Source organism: Carcharodon carcharias, chromosome 9 (assembly GCF_017639515.1).
Source record: "Carcharodon carcharias isolate sCarCar2 chromosome 9, sCarCar2.pri, whole genome shotgun sequence".
Taxonomy (NCBI): domain Eukaryota; kingdom Metazoa; phylum Chordata; class Chondrichthyes; order Lamniformes; family Lamnidae; genus Carcharodon; species Carcharodon carcharias.
Window position 1 is genome coordinate 132,870,317 of NC_054475.1, and position 22,901 is coordinate 132,893,217.

Below are 22,901 nucleotides of genomic sequence, written 5' to 3' on the forward strand. Positions count from 1 at the left end.
AAGCCTACAAAGACCAACAGAGGACAACTAAAAAAGAAATAAGGAGGGAGAAGATTAAGTATGAGGGTAAACTAGCCAGTAATATAAAAGAAGATTGCAAGAGTTTTTTTTAGATATATAAAGGGTAAGAGAGAGGCAAAAGTGGACATTGGGCTGCTGGAAAATGACTCTGGAGAAGTAGTAGTGGTGAACAAAGAAATGGCAGAGGAACTGAATAGGTATTTTGCATCAGTCGTCACAGTGGAAGACACGAGTGACATCCCCAAAGTTCAAGAGAGTCGGGGGGCAGAGGTGAGTATGGTGGCCATTACCAAGGAGAAGGTGCTAGGAAAACTGAAAGGTCTGAAGGTGGATAAATCACCTGGACCAGATGGATTACACCCCAGAGTTCTGAAGGAGATAGCTGAAGAGATAGTGGAGGCATTAGTGGTGATCTTTCAGGAATCACTGGAGTCAGGGAGGGTCCCAGAGGACTGGAAAATCGCTAATGTAACCCCCCTGTTTAAGAAGGGAGTGAGGCAAAAGACGGGAAATTACAGGCCAATTAGCCTGACCTTGGTCATTGGTAAGATTTTAGACTCCATTATTAAGGATGAGATTTCAGAATTCTTGGAAGTGCATGGTAAAATTGGGCAAAGTCAGCATGGTTTCATCAAGGGGAGGTCATGCCTGACAAATCTGTTAGAATTCTTTGAGGTGGTAATGAGTAGGTTAGACAAAGGAGAGCCAATGGATGTTATCTACTTGGACTTCCAGAAGGCCTTTGACAAGGTGCCGCACAGGAGGCTGCTCGGTAAGATAAGAGCCATGGTGTTAGAGGCAAGGTACTAGCATGGATAGAAGATTGGATGTCTGGCAGGATGCAGAGAATGGTGGCCGGTGACTAGTGGAGTTCCGCAGGGGTCAGTGCTGGGACCACAACTTTTCACTTTATACATTAATGATCTAGATGAAGGAACTGAGGGCATCCTGGCTAGGTTTGCAGATGATACAAAGATAGGTAGAGGGGCAGGTAGTATTGAGGAGGTGGGGATGCTGCAGAAGGATTTGGACAGGTTGGGAGAATGGGCAAAGAAGTGGCAGATGGAATACAATGTGGGGAAGTGTGAGGTCATGCACTTTGGTAGGAAGAATAGAGGCATTGCCTATTTTCTAAATGGGGAGAGAATTCAGAAATCTGGAGAGCAAAGGGACTTGGGAGTCCTGGTCCAGGATTCTCTTAAAGTTAACTTGCAGGCTGAGTCAGTAGTTAGGAAGGCAAATGCAATGTTGGCATTTATTTTGAGAGGACTAGAATATAAAAGCAGGGATGTGCTGCTGAGGCTTTATAAGGCTCTGGTCAGACCACATTTAGAATATTGTGAGCAATTTTGAGCCCTGTATCTCAGGAAGGATGTGCTGGTCCTGGGGAGGGTCCAGAAAGAGGTTCACAAGAATGATCCCAGGAATGAAAGGCTTAACATATGAGGAATGTTTGAGGACTCTGGGTCTATACTCGATAGAGTTTAGAAGGTTGAGGGGGGATCTGACTGAAACTTACAGAATACTGAAAGGCCTGGATAGAGTGGACATGGGGAAGATGTTTCCATTAGTAGGAGAGACTAGAACCCGAGGGCACAGCCTCAGAGTAAAGGGAAGACCTTTTAGAACAGAGATGAGGAGAAACTTCTTTAGCCAGAGAGTGGTGAATCTTTGGAATTCATTGCCACAGAAGGCTGTGGAGGCCAGGTCATTGAGTGTATTTAAGACCGAGATAGATAGGTTCTTGATTGGTAAGGGGATCAAAGGTTACATGGAGAAGGTTGGATAATGGGGTTGAGAAACTTATCAGCCATGATTGAATGGCAGAGCAGACTCGATGGGCCGAATGGCCTAATTTCTGCTCCTATGTCTTATGGTCTTATGGAGCTGGGAGTGTGCTCTTTTGCGCATGCGTAAGAAATTGTGCACAGATCTCCCTGAGGCAAAGTGCTGCCTCAGGGAGATTGGCTCAAATTTGAAATTTCAAATAAAGAGGAGAGAAAAATTTCGTTGCCATGTCCCCTCATGTGACATTGTCACATGAATTGGGACTTTTCCATAACTTCTATTTTGAAATATTGTGAGATTTTTTAATCACTCATGAAACCTCTTCCCGCCTGTGGATGAGGTTAATACTTTTTCAGGAGCCTGCTAGGGCTCCCGGCCTGCCCACCAACCTCAAGGTTGGACGGGCAGGTCCATTAATGGTTTCAATTAGTTTTTTTAATGGCCTTAATAGGCCATTGACAGGCTGCGCGCCCGCCAACCTGAGAATGTAAATGACGCAGGGTGACGTCGGGATGCACGCCGGATGATACCCGTGTCATTTTACGTGTTGGCGAGCGGGCCCCGCCCCCGCTCGCTGAACAGAAGATTCTGCCCCTGGTATCATTCTAGTAAATCTCCTCTGCAACCTCACCAAGACGTTGACATCCTTCTTAAAGTGTGGTGCCCAGAATTGAACACAGTATTCCAGCTGAGGCCTAATCGGTGATTTAGGAAGGTTTAGCATTACTGCCTTTCTTTTGTACTTTATGCCTTCATTCATAAAGTCAAGAATCCAGTACACTTTTTAACAGCCTTATTAATTTGTCCTGCTACCTTCAAAACTTTCCTAAGTACAGCAATAGGTCCCTCTGTTCCTGTAACTCTTTTGAAATGTTTTGGTTAGATTGCCTTTCCGCATTCTCCCTTGCAAAATGCACCACTGCAACTGCTCTGCATTAAATTTCAGCTGCTGTGTATCTGCCTATTTCAACAATCTGTCTATATAATCCTGAAGCCTGCTATCTTCCTCATTGTTTATTACATTTGCAGGTTTTGTGTCATCTGCAAACTTTGAAATCATATACCCAAGTCCAGATCATTAATATATATCAAAAAGAGCAGTGGTCTGCATACCAACCTATGAGGGACATCATTGTACACCTTTCTCCAGCCTAAAACGCAACTGTCTACCATTACATTTCGCTTTTGATCGCTTAGCCTAATGTGGATCTCTGTTGCTACTGTTTCTTTAGTCTCATAGGTTTCAATTTCACTGACAAGTCTAATATTTTGGACTTCATCAAACACAACAACATTCAAGAAGCTCAAAACCATCCAGGACAAAGCAACCCGCTTGATTGGCCCCCATCCACCACCTTCAACATTCACTCCCTCCATCACTGGTGCGCAATGGTAGTAGTGTGTACCGTCTACAAGATGCACTGCAGCAACTCACTAAGGGTCTTTCAACAGCACCTTCCAAACCCACGACCCCTACCACCTAGAAGGACAAGGGCAGTGGATGCATGAAAACACCACCACCCATAAGTTCCCCTCCAAGCCACTCACCATCCTGAACTGGCAATATATCACGGTTCTTTCGCTGGCTCTGGGTCAAAATCTTGGATATCCCTCCCTAACACCACATGGACTGCAGCAGCTCAAGAAGGTGGCTCACCACCACCTTCTCAAGGGCAATTAAGAATTGGCAGCAAAAATGCTGGCCTAGCCAGTGATGTCCATATCCCATGAAAGAATAAAAGAAACATTTGAAATTCCAGATACACAACACCAACTGAATTCCTTCATCAACCTTCTTCATCACTTCATGAATCAAGTTTGTTATAGTTGATAAACTGAACCTTATGGGCGAGAAGGTGCCAGGTATGTCGCTACCTGTATTAAGTAGCAGTCAAAGCAGCAGTTAGGATAATCAACCTCAGCTATTGGGTTATGAGGGAAAGAGGAATCAATCAGAGTTCCTGCTTCAAATTGGAGATCTTACCAGGCTTTTAGAAAAAGGTTTTGCCACACAGAGAGCTATAGATAATGAATTACTTTCCCACAATTGGCTATTGAAACTTTAATATAATTTAAGGAGGAATTGAGTAAGTATTTGAAAGTAATGTACCTAAAAGGAATTAGAGTACATAGCTCCAGTTGAAGAGTTGGAATGAGCAGAATGGACTAAATGGCCTCCTCCTGTGATGCAATTTCCATAAATCATATGTAGAGGAGCAAGGCCAATCTTCAGATTTAGTGGGAAGAAATGATTAGATAAGCTAGAGTTCTTCATCTTCAAAAAGAAATGCTTTGGAGAGGGTCTTCTAGAATTCTAAAAAATATTGAATTGGGATATATAAACAAAATGAGCAATATTTTCAGATGCACTAAATCACCAGCAGAGAGTGCACAAATTTAGGTTTATGAATATCAAGTTAAGAACAAATATCAGGAGGTATTTCTTTACTAAGTGGCCGATAAGCTGGTATTGAGCTGCCAGGGATGCTGGATAAAGCTAGGGACTAATTTAAGAAGCAGCTAACAGTGTAAGGGAAAGATGGCAGGTTTGGTACTCTAGAGGTCAAATGAGCCAAAGGACTGTATTCATCTAAATTTATATTGTAACCTTAGATTTTATTTTTCCAATGCTACCCTTTCAGTTGGGTTTTCTAGACAGTAATTAGGAGTGGAAATCCTGGCTATTTTCCTAAAACTCTAACCTGGACACTGAGGCTATTTGTAGCTACCCTGAAATGAAAAAATCATCACAAAACTGGAGGATCTAAAGGCTGGTTTCATACAAGTTCCATGTAAGATGTAGGACAATGCTGATACAGCAAGAAAAGCTGAATTAGCAACTACAGTCAACAAGGAGGAAAATGGATGGAGGGTGATTAACAAAAATAGTGTTAGCTATAAAGGGTCAAGCAGGAGTACAAAGATAGGGTCAGAGAATAGGCTGGGTCCTGTCTAAGCTGTGAGTTAGCAGAAAGCCTTGTAAAGGGCGCAGTTTCCACCTGTCCCTTAAAAGGCCAATGATGTGAAAAGGGCATGGATCAAAGCAGGGACAAAGACTCCCTAGTTCCTACAATCCTAGGATCTCAGCTACTCTGAAGCATCTTCGGAACCTAATGTGCCAAGGAGGAAAAGATTTTGTGGCCTTTTCGTTGGTGGAAATGGGGGCCATCTTGGGTGTCAAACTCTATGGCTGGGAAGGGCACAAAGGAATTTTCAACTAGTTTATAAAGGAAGCCATGGGAGGAGTATTTGGTTTTTTTTCTTGGGGTGGGAGAACTGGCATTATATATTAATATTCATCACTTCCACAGCTGGCAGGGACCTGAGATATGTCCATAGCAGGACATTTGCAGCTGCAATCATGCAAAATAGGTGACCTGTACTGACCCCACATACTCCAGGGTGGGCAATGACAGAGGTCATGAGTGGGTGACATCCTGACATAAGCGTCCAAAGGGACTGGCCTGTGGGATTTCTGAGTCAAACTATTTCTATAATCTTAAGTGATAGAGAATTTGGTATCTTCTTTACATTAGGTACTCTGGATCAGAAGATAAATTCAGATGAGGTAGTCACCCCATCCAATATAGTTTGTCCATTTGGGATGACTATTTCTCCCCACCTCTTGCCCACAGCAACTGGATCTTGAATGAGTCGAAGGTTTTTGATTCCACTAACCTATTGGCAAGATCATTCCAAGTGTTGATTGCTCTTCACGGGACAGTGTTCTTTCTGATTTTAGCCTTTATACAGCCTTTCATCAATCTTAACTTATACGCCCTTGACTCCCATGTTTTGTGCACATCAGTGCCTAAGGAGTCCTGGGAAAGAACAAGATAGATCTGGAAACAGTAGTGCACTCAAAAATACTACCTCCTTTAGTAACAATCAGCCGATTCTGAGACAATAACATTGTACTGTGGCAAATAAACTATAAAAGCTGTCAACCATATTGGGAATATTTAAAGTGATGAACTTCCATGAAAGAACAATTCTTGTTGTGAGGAACGTTCGGAATTTATCAAGCTATGAGACAAGGAAGTTGGGTTTATTTATTTAGAAAACAGACTTTGAAGTGACCTAATTGGAGTTTCAAGATTTTGAGTGAATTAACAAAATTGATCTGGACAAGTTCACTGTGGTGGTTGGTTTAAATAGCTGAAGACACTAGTTAAAACTAAGGAATTCAGGAATAAGAACAGAAGTCAGGCTGAAGCTTAGTATCCAGAGGTTAATAGTTGTGGAATAAGTTACAGAGAAAAACATTGAAATGAACATTATGAAAATGTAAAGATACAACCGTGTAAATTTCTGGACACTGAGTGAATATATGGCAAGAACTAATACATTTCACACTTGTACAGTGATGTCAATAAATCGTTCGTGTTATGTTGTACAGTCACGTTCATTGCTCATTAAATAAAATAGTAAAGTTTAATTCCCCAGCTTTGTTAACGTAACGTTTTCCAGGTCACTATCAGGTCCTTAGCAGTTTTCTCTGTTCAGTATTGTGGAGCTTGCAACCAAATAGCAAAACAAACCAATTTAAAACTATTCCTGTGACTTCAAAATCAGGGCCTCAAAACAAAGGTCAGCACCACCACCATGGGGAGGGGCAGCCAGTCCAGGGAGCTGATGGCGCAGCATCTAAATCTGCAGTGACTAAGCAAAGAGCTGGTAAACAGGCAAGAGCCAGGAAATCCTCTCATGAGAGAGAGAGAGCGAGTGTGTGAGAGAGAGAGACTGCATTGCATAGATAAATTTCCTCGAGGCTGAGGTCACACAATAGTTGAACAAAAATTGCTTTATTACAGGTTTTTAAAGTGTGCTCCTAAACCATGTCCTAGCCACAAGCACCCCCATCATGTGCCATCACCACAACCCAATCCTACCCTCCCCTACCCCAACAAGAACCAATCCCCTCCCCATTCACAGCTCACCATCTCAGTGTTTTTGGAAGTGGCAACAGCACAACAAAGTTTCACAGGCAGCTCTCTTGGCTACAGATAATACCAATGCTGCTCCCTGCTGGTCAGCTGGAGTCTTCAAAAAGAAAGGCCCTGTAATTCAGAAATCCATCTGGCAGATGGACTATAATGTGGGAAAATGTGAAGTTGTTCACTTTGGCAGGAAGAATAAAAAAGCTGAGCATTACTTAAATGGAGAATGACTGCAGAATTCTGGGGCAGAATTTTTCACTCATTGGGCGGTTGCACGCCCGACCCGAATGGGAGAAAAATAGTGCACGATGACGTCAGGTGAGTGTCCCAACGCCATCGTGCACTCACGCGACATTTTAATCAGCGAGTGCATGCGAGAGTTGGCAGCATGCCCGCCAACAATTAAGAGGGCTGTTAAACCCATTGATTAATTAATTTTTCCCTGCCTGCCCAACCTTACAGTTGGCGGGTGGGCAAACAGGCCAGGCTGCCTTTGCATTTTTTGCAAAACCTCATCTATGGGCAGGATGATGTTTTGACCAGTGATTTAAAAAAAGTAAAAACTTTTAAAACTCATCTTTAACATGTCCCTGCTCATGTGACAGAGTCACATGAGGGGACATGTTTTCATTATTTTCCCATTCTTTATTCCAGATGTTAAAAATCTTCAGCTCCCTGAGGCAGCTCTGTGCCTTCAGGGAGCGTTCACTGAACACACTTGTGTGCATGCGCTGACATCTGCACTCGCCCTCCCCACCTCCCACCCAGGCAGGACTGAGCATTGCGGCATGTGACTCGTGCTGACTAGCCATTACTTGGCCAGCCAGTATGAAATTGCGGCCGGAGCCTGATTGCGGGCGGCGATTGGTTTTGCGGCCACTCCCAGGCCAGCCTGCCGTGACCGCCCGATAAGGTAAAAATCCTGCTCCTGAGATGCAGAGGGTTCCAGGTGTTCTAGTGCACGGGTCACAAAAAGTTAGTATGCAAGTAATTAAGAAGGCTAATGGAATGCAATCCTTTATTACGAGAGGAATTGAACATAAAACTAAGGATAAAAATAAAAATACCTGGAAAAACTCAGCAGGTTTGGCAGCATCTGCGGAGAGGAACACAGTTAATGTTTCGAGTCCTTATGACTCTTCAACAGAACTAAGTAAAAATAGAAGAGAGGTGAAATGTAATCTGGTTTAAGGGGGGTGGGGGGAGGGTAGAGCTGGATAGAGGGCCAGCGATAGCTGGAGATAGCCAAAACTCAGCAGGTCTGACAGCATCTGCGGAAAGGAATACAGTTAACGTTTCAAGTCCGTATGACTCAACACCTCTTTGTCCTTTTGGCTATGACATCTTTTGACTATCTCCACCTATCACTGAGTCTCTATCCAGCTCTACTTGTCCCACCCTCCCCTTAAACCAGCTTATATTTCACCTCTCTTCTATTTTTACTTAGTTCTGTTGAAGAGTCATACGGACTCGAAACGTTAACTGTGTTCCTCTCCGCAGATGCTGCCAGACCTGCTGAGTTTTTCCAGGTGTTTTTATTTTTGTTTTGGATTTCCAGCATCAGCAGTTTTTTGCTTTTATAAAACTAAGTATGTTATGCTTCAGTTATACAAGGCATTGTTGGGATCGCATCTTGAATACTGTATGCAGTTTTGGCCTCCTTATTTAAGGAAGGATGTAAATGCGTTGGAGGCGGTTCAGAGGAGATTTACTAGATTCATACCTGGAATGAGCAGATTGTCTTATGAGAAAAGGTTGGACAGACTGGGCTTGTTTCCACTGGAGTTTAGAAGAGTGAGGGATGATTTGAATGAAGTATATAAGATCCTGAACGGTCTTAACAAGGTGAATGCGGAAAGGATGTTTCCTCTTGTGGGCGAGTCCAGAACGAGGGAGCACTGTTTTAAAATTAGTGGGCCACCCTTTTAGTTCCAAGATGAGGAAATTTTTTTTCTCTGAGAGTTGTGCGACTATGGAACTCTCTACTTTAGAAGTTGGTGGAGGCGGGGCCATTGACTATCTTTAAGGCAGAGGTAGATAGATTCTTGTTAGGCAAGGGAATCAAAGATTATCAGTAGTAGATGGGAAAATGAAATTTGAAATACAAACAGATCAGCAATGATCTTATTGAATGATGGAGCAGGCTCATGGAATCTAATGCTTACACCTGCTCCTATTTCGTATGATTGTATGTTCATATTGCACTCACGTAATGCTGATAATTGCAGGTTTATGGAGGTGAATAGAAGGCAGTGTTACATTGTTCACTTTTCTCAACTCCTGATGTACAAAGCATTAGCAATTGCAAAGTAACTGAACGTAGCATGAACAAGCACAGCAAACACCCAATTCTTCATTTGTTTCCCCACCTAGATCTGCTGTTGGAAAAAACACACTAGTCCTCTGACCCACTGGATACATTCATCCTAGTTCAGTTAATCAATTTGATGCAAAGCAACGTCACAATGTGAGAATGCTGGTACACAAAACCAGCTCTGTCAATTCCTTTTCCGATGTGTTGGATGTGAGAGGGTGGGATTTGGTGAAGTTGGGGTGTTTGAGAGGTGGGGCAGAAATGATCTTAAAAGATATTCTTTGTGGGAGGGGTTGATCTGTAAATTGGTGACATAATCATGAGATTGTTGGACTCCTGCCCTGTCACTGGAATTGCAACATCACAGGATCTTCCGTTTGCCACTTGGTAAGGCCATTGACTCAGTCCTGAATCCCGGGCAAGTGCTCACTTTAATATTCAAACGGATGGTCCATGCCTGGTGAGTCGCAACAGAGGCAGCCACTTCAAAGTGAGGCCAAAAAATTAGAGTGCAACCTGAAGCCTTATCAAATTTAACATTGAAATATAAAGAAAATTGATTTTCTCACAGGTCTTCTATTCTGAGATTGATTTCCTATACTCCTCAACTTACCTAGGACTTTTGGAAAGATCAGAAGTAAAAGCAACCCTACTTTAATTCACAAGGGAGCCACTACACCTCAAAGGGTGGAATTCCAAGAGTGGTCTTAGATTTGAAAGGCAGAGAAAAAGTGGCAGAAACGTGGATAATCTATGCTCTGTCCAAAATTTCAACTCCCTTCCCCATCCATGGACAAGACACAAAATATTTCTATCACTTTCCAACCCAGGAACTATGGTCCTCAGCTGGGTTTCTCTGTATTTAATAGGCCAACAGGAGAGTGGAGACATTTTTTCCTCTACTATATTTGGCAGAAATAAACCCAGTTACAACCATGTGGAAATGGCCAGTGTGCCAAAACATTATCAAATTATTACTAAGCAAATTAAGCAAAAACAGATGAGTGACAAATAGCCAAGCCATGAAATTAGGAAGCCAATCACTGAATATGTATTCTAGTAATGAAGAATTGGTTATCCAATCACCATAAGGCAATAATATCTAAAACATGTTTGTCTTGAAGGGGACTTTGGCTGCAAAATTGACACCTTGGTAACAAGGGCATAAATCATCTACTGGGACTTTCCCATCCCTCATGTACTTGCACCCACCTCCATTTGGCTGGAAAACTTCTGTCCTGTGTGTCACTATGAGGATTCTTCAATCTGATTGAAGAGACACGCTGTTATTTGTGCTGCGTCCAGGCACCACAGATGCACTATAGAGGGTGCTGCTCAATCAAATGCACCATTGGGGCAAAGTCTCTGATTTCAAGCCTGTCCTTTCGCTACTGACTGTAAAATCTGAGCCGCTATGTTTTAGTGCTGTTGATTCAGGGTTAAAGGATCAGGGTCAGGATACCAAGAGAACTCCCCTGCTCATTCTAATAGTGCTGTGGGATCTTTTACATCAAGCAAGGCAGGCAGACAAGGTTTGAGTTTAACATATACATTTTTCAGTGCCAGTGAAGTCCCATCTTCGCACTGGGGATGCCAGATCATAACCTTTGCCCCAGTGCTAAATTTCTGGAGTGGCAGTTCATCTCATGACTTCTGACTCAGAGGTTGGAGTGCTACCACTAAAATATGGACAAATTATGTAAATGATCTATTATGTTATAGTAGAGTTCTCATGTTAAATTTACACTTGTATGCAGATAAATTTAGAATTAAGATTATTGCAGTCATGTGTCCTTGTTGAATAAGCTAATACCATAAAGCCCAGAAGGTCCTAGGGTCACTTTCCAGTCAATGCTAAGTTAGCTGACCTCTCCTGCATAGCAATTGAGTTCCACTATTACTTTCTGCATCCCTAAACTAAAAAGGGAGAAAAATCAGTTACCTTTCCTGGCTATTACCCCATAACTCCTGATACAAAATTCGGATAAAGGGCATCAATGTGGTTGACAAAAGTGTCCAAGTTGTTGTCCTGCTTTCTCCTTGATGTCTGAGAACAGAACACACTAAATCATCGAAATGAGAAAGAGCCAAACCTAATGAAATCTATCTGGTATAAGTGGGGATGGAGAGTGAGAAACTCAGAATGAGAACAGTGACTGTTACTGGTGGCACAGAATTGGCTTTTTACCCATTAACCTCAAATCACAGATGAATTGCACTCCACTCACATTTATAACTTGCAATCATTGTCTCCTGTAGAATGAATCGGGCCTAAAATGTACAGAATTTAAAAAATGACAATATTGTCTCACGGCACATAATGGTGCAGTGATTTTGATACCAACTTCTAAATTCTGGGATTTGGACTCAAAGACATTTCAGCTTGCTGTGAAATAAGATTGGGCTATTTCAGGCCATGTGACAGAATTACACCTAATTTGTTACTTATGTGGCAATCTCTTTTCCAAGGTCACAGGCTAGTTGCTGTAGGGGCATGGAAATAAGAGTGGGGTGGGGGCTGGGGGTGTGGGGCCATGGTGGCTGAGAGGCTGGGGCTGGGGTTGTTTGGGACCCTGTAACCCATGCCATTGTCCAAGCATATCCAGTGAAAGGCAATAGCTATCTCTGATCATTTTGTCAACTCATTTATACATTACCTATTATAATAATGCATTTTCCCAATTATAAAAGTGTACATTTGACGTCAGATTGAGTGAGTAGTATTCAGCGTTATAGGCTATTAAATTGTAAGAGCCCCAGATGGAACCTTTGCACAGGACCTCCTGCAAGGCAAAGACTGTTCCTAGTGGAAATTGTAACATTGCTGTGGTAGGAATTCTCCTTTTGAAATGATGGCTGAAGTACAGCAGCTTTACTCTCTATCTATCCTGAGTTATATGGCTTGATGTGGGAATGCTACTGGGTGAAGAAAGGGGTTAGCATTTCACTCCTCAGATCACCTCCTAAGGACAAACCTTTCAAATGGAAATAACGTCTCCAACACCAACAGGCACTCTTCTCACTGGGACTGTACTTTGCTTTAATCAATCAGTTTAATGTTTATCCATTACAAGTCCTATCTATCAGTGACATCTTCATTGGGATTGCCTTGTTGGACTTTACTGAAACCTAGTTAAAGTTTCTTAATAAGGCATAGTGTGGTTTTGTCTCTTCTATGACAGGTTTGGGAGTTGTTGCCAAGATATGTTGACTTTGTGAAATGTGCCACATCACTGCTCCTTTGCCTCAACTGATTTTCTCACATCGGACACTTCCTTTGGTACCTTCACAGTTATTCCATTCAAAGACTTCTTTAGACAAATCTGGCAGCCTAGACGGGACCTGAAAATGAGAAATGTTAGTGTGAGAGCATTTTTTAAAAAATATTTTCTCCATTGGAGGGAATAAAATATTCATTATTGAGGTTAATGAGGTTAAAAAAGTTTTATCACAAGCAAAGAACTCACTCACTTTCCCAGAACTGCTTCATCCAATTCAGGTTCATGGGGATTTAGAGCCTATCCTGACAGGCAATGGGTACTAGGCGGGGTATACCCTGGACACACACACACAATTTACCATAGCCATTCCACTTAACCAGCACTTTGGATGGTGGAAGGAAACCTGAGCACCAGTGGAAATACACGCAGACACAGCACAGGCACAGCACTGTGGGTGTATCTATACCACATGGACTTCAGCGGTTCAATAAGGCAGCTCACCACTACCTTCTCAAGGGCAACTAGGGATTGGCAATAAATGCTGGCCCAGCCAGCAAAGCCCACATCCTGTGAATTAATTTATTAAAAGACATGCAAACTCCACATAGACAGACACCCAAGGTCAGGATCAAACCAGGATCCCTGGAGCTGAGTATTATGGCACAGCCGATAGTAAAGGGTGAGTTGTTCAAATCCCAGAGGGAAACATGAAACAACTGTGATAATCCATATTTGCAATTTGTATGTTTCAAGATGCAGACTTTGAATTCAGTAGAAATAAGACCACCGAGTCTCAAGAAGATTTTTATAAAACTAAGCTAAATATTTATTAATACAAGAAAGATTGTAAGTACATACATATGTCTACAAAATTACTACTATAATAACTACAAAAATCCTCTCATTAATCTGACTCTCAGTTATACCCCCAGTAAAGCAACAATAAAACACATAGGCTTAAACAGACCCCTAGCAAACCACACCCTGGATAGTCACATTGAAAATGAGTTTATTTCAGCTCTGGGTCCTTGCAGACAGACTTGAGGCTTACAGGCTGGAGGCTTTAGATTTTAGAATCCCTCCTCCTTTTACCAACAGACGTCTCTTCCTTTATACATATTTTCCTCTTTGAATGCACATTCTCATTGTCACTAAGTTTTTTTACTTTACATCTTCAAACAATAAACCCTTTCATAATACCCATGTTACTAGTAAGCTTTGTAAAAAATAGACATATCGTTACTGAGCTTCAGCTGGTTAGGTGTAGTATTTCACCCGCTCTTTTGAATGGTCAATTTAAAAATGCAAATTGCCCACTTCACATCTCACCTTTTATTTCTCTATGTTTATCTAATTACCATTTCAAACCTCCTTTTCTTCTGTACATCAAAGCCTCTAGACCAGCTGGCTTTAACCCAATTAAGCCATACACACATACACCAAAATTTTTCGCTCGTCAGGCAGGCTCGGTGGGGGCGGGCGGGAATGGTTGGGAACCCAGCTGCCATCCGCGATCAGCTCCACACTGTGATTTTATGTGGGCGGGCTAACTTAGGCCCACCCAGCATAAGACGTGGCAGCAGCAATAGCGAGAAGGGGCGGGTGGGTGCGGGGGCTCAATGTCTGCCAGGTCCAAAGGTGACCCAGCGGCTCAGGCAGCCCCTGGAAGGCTGCCACGGAGGGATGCAAAGTTGTCATGGTGGATCTGGTTGCTGGTGGACACGGCAGGCGGGAGGGCAGGTTGGCGGAGCAGTTGGCTCCGTGTTTCTTTGGTGAGTGCCTCACTGCCCTCCTGGAGGAGGTGGCAGTGAGGAGAGAAACCCTTGTCCCCAGGGACGGGAGGAGGAGGCCCCCCCCACCTTACCAAAAGGGCCTGGGAGGGGGTGGTATCCAGGGTGAGCAGCCGTGATGTTATGAGGCGCACATGGGTGCAGTGCTGGAAACACTTCAATGATCTGTGATCAGGAAGGGTGAGTGCCATTTTGGCATGGATCACTCAGCACAGCAGTTAAGAGCACCCATCCCCTACTTGGTCGTTACAGGTCTTACAGTGGGAGTGGCAAATGTCAATGAGGAAGCATCTGGGCGAGGGCATTCACACTCGCTTGAGATGCAGGCAGAGAGTGCCCAGGGCACTGGCAGTCGGAGGAGTGTTGGGGACAGGGACAATGTTCAGTCGGTGGCTGATGGTGAGCCTCTGGAGTCATCCCTGAGGCAGCAGATGCTGGAAGACCAGCAGGGTGTGCAGGAGGATCTGGTGGAGATACATGAGGGTATACATGCTATGTTCTCCATTGCGGAGGAGTTCTTGTGGAGCGTGAGCAATGCAATGACCCTCATGGCTGAGTGCAATGCCTCTTCCATGGAGAGATTGGTGACTCTCCATGGAGAGGCTCCTCCAGGAGCTGAATCAGGGGACCCGGAGGATGCACTTGGACCTGCAAGCCCTCACACCGGCAATGGCCTCATGTGGTCACTGTCAGTGCGGGAGATTAATTTGGCACCCAGCATTCCAGCTAGGTGCCTGTCCATCAATGGTGAGCAGGGAGATCCAGAGTGACCTCACGTTGGCGCACGAGCTGCCTGTCATCTCTGTGGTCTACTCTCAGGGCGCTCTGAGGGCAGTAGCTCCTCCAGCCCTCTGCCAGTGACTGTGGCATTCGATGAGAAGCCAGCTGTGGCACTGGCCGCTCCCTCCCAGGTGGGGCCAGCACAGGCTCCACAGGCCAGAGGACGCCTGCCAAAGTCATCAAGGCCAACAGGATGGCAAAGTGAGCAGGCTGCCGCCAATGCCGATGCCAGCAAAGGGGAACCACCTAGACGTAGTACCCGCAAGCGCAAACTTAAAGCACCTTAATCACAACATGGCCTGAACACGGGTGATATTTGTTTTCCCCACTTTTAATTTAACTCTTAATTGGTGTGATGGAGAACACCTTGAATTTCATTTGTTAACTTTATGGCAGGCACCATATCATGAAATGGTTTTTTGTACAACCCTCAGGGTGCTTCATTTGTTCTGTAGATACAGGATAACCCATGATGTTATGAGTGACTTGTTTCTTATTAAACTTTATTGAAATGGCACATAGTGCATGTTATTGACCAAGCAAATGTTCCTGTCAGGGATTGAGTATGGAGCCTGCAACCCTGGCATGTGGTGGTGGTTGTTCTTATTTGGTAGGCTAGCTGAAGGAACATTAGATCAAAGCATCCCGGGTGTTCCTGCCTCCCTGGAGGTTGCCCAGGTCAGCGTCAATGCCCTCAGCGTTATCCTGACTGTGCTCATCCCCAGACTCACTAATGGACTCATTGTCTGTTGCTTGAGCAGTTGTGTCGAGATCTTCTTCCTCCACTGCATCCCCCCTTTCCAGTGCCAGATTGTGGAGAGCGCAGCATGCAACCACTATCAGTGATGCACCTGGGGGTTATTGGAGTGCGCCGCCTGACTGGTCCAGGCATCGGAAGTGCCTCTTGAGAATTCCTATGGCTCTCTCTACCACAGCCCTTGTGGACCCATGGCTCTTGTTGTACCGCTGCTCGGCCTCTGTTCTTGGATGACGGAATGGTGTCATGAGCCAACGTCTGAGGGGATTACCCTTGTCACCCAGCAGCCAACCGTCAAGCCGGACCGGAGCACTGAAGAGCCTCGGCACCTGGGAGTGTCTCAAGACATAAGAATCTGCATCTGTGATCACATATTATCTGCAAGTTCATGGAGTGGAAACCCTTCCTGTTGACAAAGGCACCGGGCTCACCAGCTGGGGCCTTGATGACATCATGTGTGCAGTCGATGGCACCCTGGATGCGGGGGAACCCAGCAATCGCTGCAAAGTCTCTGGCTCGCTCTGCCTGGCTGGCCTCATCCGTATGGCAGTGAATGAAAGTCAATGCACGCCTGAACAGAGCATCCGTCACCAGCTTGACACAACTGTGGGCAACTGATTGGGAGACGCCACAAAAATCACCCACTGAGCCCTGGAAAGAGCCGGAGGCATAGAAGTTGAGGGCCACAGTAACCTTCAGCGCCATTGACATGGGATGTACACCCACACAGTCGGAGCTGATCTCAGGGCCGATCCTCTGACAGATGGAGGTCACTGTCTCCCTGGAGAGGTGGAGCCTCCTTCGGCATTGCACCTCAGACATATTGAGATAGCTGCATCGCCGCCTATAAACCCTGGCAGCAGGATAGTGGCGTCTTCTATGGCCCTTTCTGTCTTGGACTTCCTGTTGGCCCTGCGCCCCTTGTGCCTGCACCTCTCCTCCCACAGGTCACTATCCTGGAGGCTGAATATGGACTCCTGGCCTCCTCCCCCTCCTGGCCCTCTCTTCCTCCTCAGGGGAGGTGCTTCCAGCGGAGACCAAATCCCCATTACCAGGGTAAGGGAAGGCTGTCTGATACCTGGAAGGCCCCAAGTGGTATGACTCCTCCGGAGTCCTGAACTGAAGCTTGTTATTTCTGTCAAAGCAGCTCTGAAGCGAAATGAAAATGCCCTGCTCACACAAGCAAGCAGCATCAAGTTATAAGCTGAAGTACAAACTATTGCATTAACAAGCGCACTCACCCCTCTTATCCAGCCTGAAATTGTGGCCTGCCCGCCTGCAGGTTTAGCCCGTGCAACGGCCTGGAAATCGCACAAGCCTCGTAAACTCTGGGACAGCTGGTGTCTCAAGGACCTTGACTGGCCAGCTAATTAATGGCGGGTGCGCCTCATCGCACACACATCTAGCTAAGTATTGCAAGAGTGCGTGTTAACGTCGGCATGCTCAGCCGACGTCAACATGCTTCATTTCTCGGTTGGACATATTGGGTGCGCAGCCACATGCCAATCTAAAAATTCTGCCCATAGACAAAGTTATCACTAAACTCCATTTTAAAGATAATTTCCAATAGTAATTTCTCCCGTGCATCTGCCCTCACGCCTTCTCCTCCCTCCCAGAAACATGATAGGGTCCCCCTTGTCCTCACTTAACATCCCACCAGCCTCCGCATTCAAAGGATCATCTTCCACCATTTCCGCCAATTCCAGCATGATGCCACCACCAAACACATCTTTCCTTCACCACCCCCCCGACGGCATTCCGTAGGGATCATTCCCTCCGTGACACCCTGGTCCACTCCTCCATCACCCCCTACTCCTCAACCCCCTCCCACGGCACCTCCCCATGCAGAAGATGCAACACCTGCCCCTTCACTTCCTCTCTCCTCACAGTCCAAGGGCCCAAATACTCATTTCAGGTGAAGCAGCATTTCACTTGCATTTCCCCTAACTTAGTCTACTGCATTCGTTGCTCCCAATGCGGTTTCCTCTACATTGGAGAGACCAAACGCAGACTGGGTGACTGCTTTGCAGAACACCTTTGGTCTGCCCGCAAGAATGACCCAGACCTCCCTGTCACTTGCCATTTCAACACTCAACCCTGCTCCCTTGTCCACATGTCTGTCCTTGGCTTGCTGCATTGTTCCAGTGAAGCTCAATGCAAACTGGAGGAACAGCACCTCATCTTCCGACTAGGCACTTTACAGCCTTCCGGACTGAATATTGAGTTCAACAAATTTCGATCTTGAACTCTTTCCTCCATCCCCACCCCCTTCCCCTTTCTTCCCCCTCCTTTTTGTTTTTTCCAATAATTTATATAGATTTTTCTTTTCCCACCTATTTCCATTATTTTTAAATGTATTTCCACCATTGTTTACTTCTACCTTTTAGTATTCCCCCACCCCCACTAGAGCTATCTGTACCTTATCTGTCCTGTCTTCTACTCTTAATTAGCACATTCCTTTAGATAATATCACCACCTTCAACACCTCTTTGTTCTTTTGTCTGTGACAGCTTTTGGTTATCTCCACCTATCACTGGCTGCTTATCCCAAGAAACCGCGCCCCCCCCCCGCCAAACCCAGCGTTTATTTCATCCCTTTCCTAATTTTACTTAGTTCTGTTGAAGTGTCATGAGGACTCGAAACGTCAACTGTACTCTTCTCTGCCGATGCTGCCAGACCTGCTGAGTTTTTCCAGGTATTTCTGTTTCTGTTTTTGTTTTGGATTTCCAGCATCCACAGTTTTTTGTTTTTATCCAATAGCATTATTGACATTATTATTATACCTCCTTGACAGTGAGGCAGCAGTGCTAATCATTGCCCAGCAAAGAGCTCAAAACATGGTAATTCCACTTAATCCATCCCACTGCCTAGTTTTGGATTTGTTGAATTAGGCAGAGTAGGTGCCTGGTCTTTAGGGACAGTTATACTGTGGTTTAGGAATATCCAGATTTTTTCTGAAGCAAAATTGCAAAAGTTTGGTCTCAAAGCAGAAATAATTTCATGGTAACAATCTTTGATCTTAAATGCTAAAGGCTACATCTCATTTAAAATAAAAGTTTCTGATCTTTACTTGACTAAATGACTTACAAAGTAAACATTTCGCTTGGGCTTGTTCTGCAGCTTTCTGAATCGTCTACATATTTATCAGTGTTCTCAGATCCTAATCCAATCTTTCTTAGACAAACCAATATTTCTGAATTGGTTGAAAATGCACATAGCTAAGAACAATAAAAATCTGACAAACTCGAGTTACAGGGTTTATGTTTTGCACATTGATGCTTGGACATTGAATGGCAGTTACACTTCAATATTGTGCAGCAGGTGAGGGCACAGGTTGGCTTGGCTGTAATGCCCCTACAGTGGAATAGCCTGCTGACCGTATCTGTCAGGTTTCATGTGGATCATTGTCAGTTAAGCAAAATACTGGTAGACATCGATGCCTTGGAACCTATGGCCTTCAGGAGGAAAGGAAATGTAGAAAACTGATTAGGGTTCTCATCACCATGGCAACAAACAAAATGGGTATATGAGGCACCAGTTTATGTTTAGGCATCTCCTCACAATAACTACAGTGGATGTACAATAAGTAGGATATTGCGACAGGAATAGTGCCGCACTAGGTTCAATTCACTAAAGGCTCACATATGTGGTCTTTGTGACACACGCAGATCAAATGAAGCAAGTGGATCTAGTCACGGATGAGACATTGGCATTTTACTGCTCAACTGAAAGAGTATTTCCTAAATTAGTCAGACAGTTTTCTTCCATGTGGAAAGCCTTGAATTTGAAATAGTGCTACAGAGATAGTTTCAAGGTCCTCACCAGTCATTGAACTTTAATACTACATGACAGTTCAAGGGTAAATTTTGTTTGCTAATGGAGGCTAAAGTAGTACATGTGGCGGTGGTCCAACTTTCTTTTTTATGCTTATCAAAGTGAGGGATATAAGTGCTGGGGAATATAAGGCTTTGCATTTCATACAACTAGTGTTAGCATTGAATACTCCCAGCTTAGTTTTAGTGAGAAGTATTTATTCTCTGAAGCCCCTCTGCTTTGTCCCAACCTTGCACCGCACACAAGGGGAAACTTAACATGAAACAGTGAATGGTTTGGGAGCAGGTAGCTGGTTAAAATGGCTGAAACTGAGGGGACATCAGGAAGCTAACAGCAACTGCCAACTTCAGTGCATTCAGCTGCATGCAGAAAGCCCCCTCAGGAAAGGTGGGTCATCGACTATAATATGTGAAAGTCACCATAGTCCCATAGGTTACTTTCGCATTAGAGAAAGAGACAACTGGTGGGGAGCTTAACCTGTGGGTCACCACAACTCAAGCAAGGGACAAGGCTGAGAAGGCAGGGTCTTCATGGATGACCTCAGCCAATGCAGGAACTGAACCTGCACAGTTGACATCACTTTGCATCGCAAACCAGCATCAAGCCAACTGAGCTAACTGCACAACAGGAACTAGCAACTGCTTTGGCTTTTTTGAATTTAACTTTGAGCCAGGGGGTTTCCAGGGATTCCTGGACTTTACCAGTGACAGAAATGCAAGTGGGCAGCAGGAATTGAGGGTCCTGAACAAATGGTAGGCAAAAAAATCCTATAAGTACTCTGACCTCACACCTGCTTCCTTGCCTAAGTGAAAGGTTTTTGCTCACAGGATTTGCTGTTGGAGTGTGCTTTCACTACTGTAAAGGGGATTTCCAATACATTGGCGGTCATTTCTACTACTTTGGAGCTTAATTCATTCGATTAGCACTTCCCAGGTGTCAATCTTCAGTTCAGCATGGGAGCTGCTTATGCAGCTTTACCTTGGACACAGGTGAGGATCAAGATGTGCAACAGCAACAGCACCAGCAGCAAGAGCAGGAGGTGCTCTTCCACCTGCTGCTCCATAGGAGAGAAGGGATGAGCACAGAGGTGCAGCTTTCAGGAGACGGTACATCAAACACAGGGAGGGCTGGATTTTATGATTTTCAGTGGGGTGAGCGAAATGGAACAGAGAATGAGTAGTCTGCTCGCTCCTATCCCCGCCGTTTCAGATCATCGGATGTCCAATTAGCAGCCACCTGGCGGCAAGGCCGACAGTTAGTGGTGTGAAGAGGGGCTCTGAATCCAACCTGGAATCTAAGCCGGGACATCATGCAGCAAAGGGGTCATACTGTGAACAGGAAGTCTGTCACAGCTACAAATTTCAAAATGTTCTACTCCCTCAATCCCTCTATATTTCTTACTGGAGGCTCCAAAAAGTTCATAAATGATATCAAAAAACATGCAAACGCTGCTCCTTCATTGGCAGAATCTGCTGCTACATGCAGCCATGGTCCCGGTGGCAGGCCCTCTCTTCCATGCTTATGCCACCTCATCATACCTGCCATAAAGCACTCCCAAGCTTCTTTTGTTGCCTGAATAATACAGTGGGCAATGAAAAATTCCATTCAATGGGGTCCTTAACAAGTTTGTGATTTTAAAATGAAGGGCAGGCTTCCGATATACCCGCCTGCTCGCTTTGCCTAGTAGGGGTTGGTGTGCGGGCAGTGGCAGCCTGCCCAATTTGCAGCTATAAAATCCAGCCTAGGGTTACAGGCAGAGAATCCATTTCATTAAATACGTTTAAGCATCAGTGCCTCAGGAGGCTCAGGTCATTGCTGACATTTGCAGTCTCCTGGAAGAAGACCTCCAATCAAGTGGACCTGGTAGGCACTTAAAGGCAGTGGCTGTAAAAGTCACCATAGCTTGGCATTTCCTCACCTTTGGCTCCTTTTAGAGATCTGCAGGAGATATCTACAGAATCTTCCAATTTGCTGCCCACAAATGTACCTTACAGGTGACCAATATCAGGAATGATGTGCACTTTGCAGCCAATGGGACCAATCAGAATGAGTGGCTTTGAGACTCTGGCTGGATTGCCACATGTCCAGGGAGTCATCAACTGCCCATATGGCAATCAAGGTGCCCAGGATCACCCAGAATCTTCTTTAAATACAAGGGCTTCCACTCCATCCATATGCATCTTGGGCTGAATTTAGTTTGGGTGGTAAGGGTTCCAACCAGCTTGAAAGTCCTGTGTGTGGAACCCCTGGCTGCATTTTGAGTTCATCCAGAAACTAGTTAGTTGCCTTCAGGACTCCTGTCTCTTTAAAGGATGACGGCTGTTGGGCAGTTGGAGGGCTGTGCAGTCTCAGCAATGCCACCATGAGCAGTTTACACTGTTGGGACTCATAGCAAGATGAATGGGGTTAAGGGTTGTGAGTCAAGCTGGTCCTGGCGAGAAGAAGGTGTTGTGAGGGCAAGGGATGGTGTTGCCACGTGGGTGGCCATTGCTGCATAGGGCCCCTCTGTGGGCTACAGAGTGCCCAATTAGAAGGACCCATCTAAGCCCACAGAGAGACTGCCAGGGTTCAAGAGGCAGTCTCCCCACAGGGTTGAGGGCCCATCCTTCACTGGTGAAATGCCAATGGTTGTGGGCAGAGGCACTTAATTGGTCACTTAAGCACAATTGGCTTCTAGGTGGGAGAGCCATCCTCCACCTACCATGCTGTTGGTAAAGTGGCATGACGATGGGCACTTCATCCACTGCCTTCCTTGACCATATTACAGGCCCCACCCACCTCCAAGCCCATCTCTAGAGGGCTGATAAAATTCAGCGCCTTGTGTGCAACCAAAAAACAATCCCCCATGTTTGTGGAAGATTACCAGAGAGCTGCCATAATGTTTTTGTCCTATGCCAGTCAAGTCTCTAAGCTCTTCACGCTTTGAAGAAAAAATAGTAGATGGCTCCTTAGAGCCAAGGGCTACCTAATGAAGACATGGCTAATGACAGCCATTATGATCCCAGATAATGATGCCCAGGAGAGGTATAATCAAAGCCAGCTGGCAATCAGAGCTGTAATAGAGCAAGCAATCAGGATGCAGAAGGTGTGTTTTAGGTGCCTCAACAGATCTGGGGGAGGTGTCCTTCAGTATGCACCAGCCAGGTATCAAGGATAATAATGTTGTGACAATGCACAACAAAGTTGGTCAACAATGTCAGGAAGTCCAAAATGAAGAAGATGCAGACTGTACGGCCTCTTCACAGGAGGAAGAAGAGAAGAAGGAAGAGGAGCAACATGGGGAGCAGGAGAAGAGGGGCTTGATGTGGCGAGAATCCCAGTAGGGGCACACATAGCTGCCTGGGATGCTTGGGATGGAGTAATCCTGTCATGCTTCAATTGCACGGAAACAGTGAACCTGCCTGACAGTTATATTCTAAACTCACTTGGTACCATTCTTCCCCCCCATCTCCCAAC

General features: G+C 45.0%; 1 protein-coding gene across 1 annotated transcript in view; it reads right to left on the minus strand.

The window, feature by feature from the left end:
• Positions 1–12,097: 12,097 nt before the first annotated feature.
• The window catches only part of fdx1b (ferredoxin 1b), a 35,537-nt gene continuing 24,733 nt past the window's right edge, over positions 12,098–22,901 (minus strand). The window contains exon 4 of the mRNA XM_041195944.1: positions 12,098–12,405. Coding sequence (XP_041051878.1) covers positions 12,294–12,405 — 112 coding nt within the window. The 3' untranslated portion in view covers positions 12,098–12,293. The remainder of the gene's footprint in view (positions 12,406–22,901) is intronic.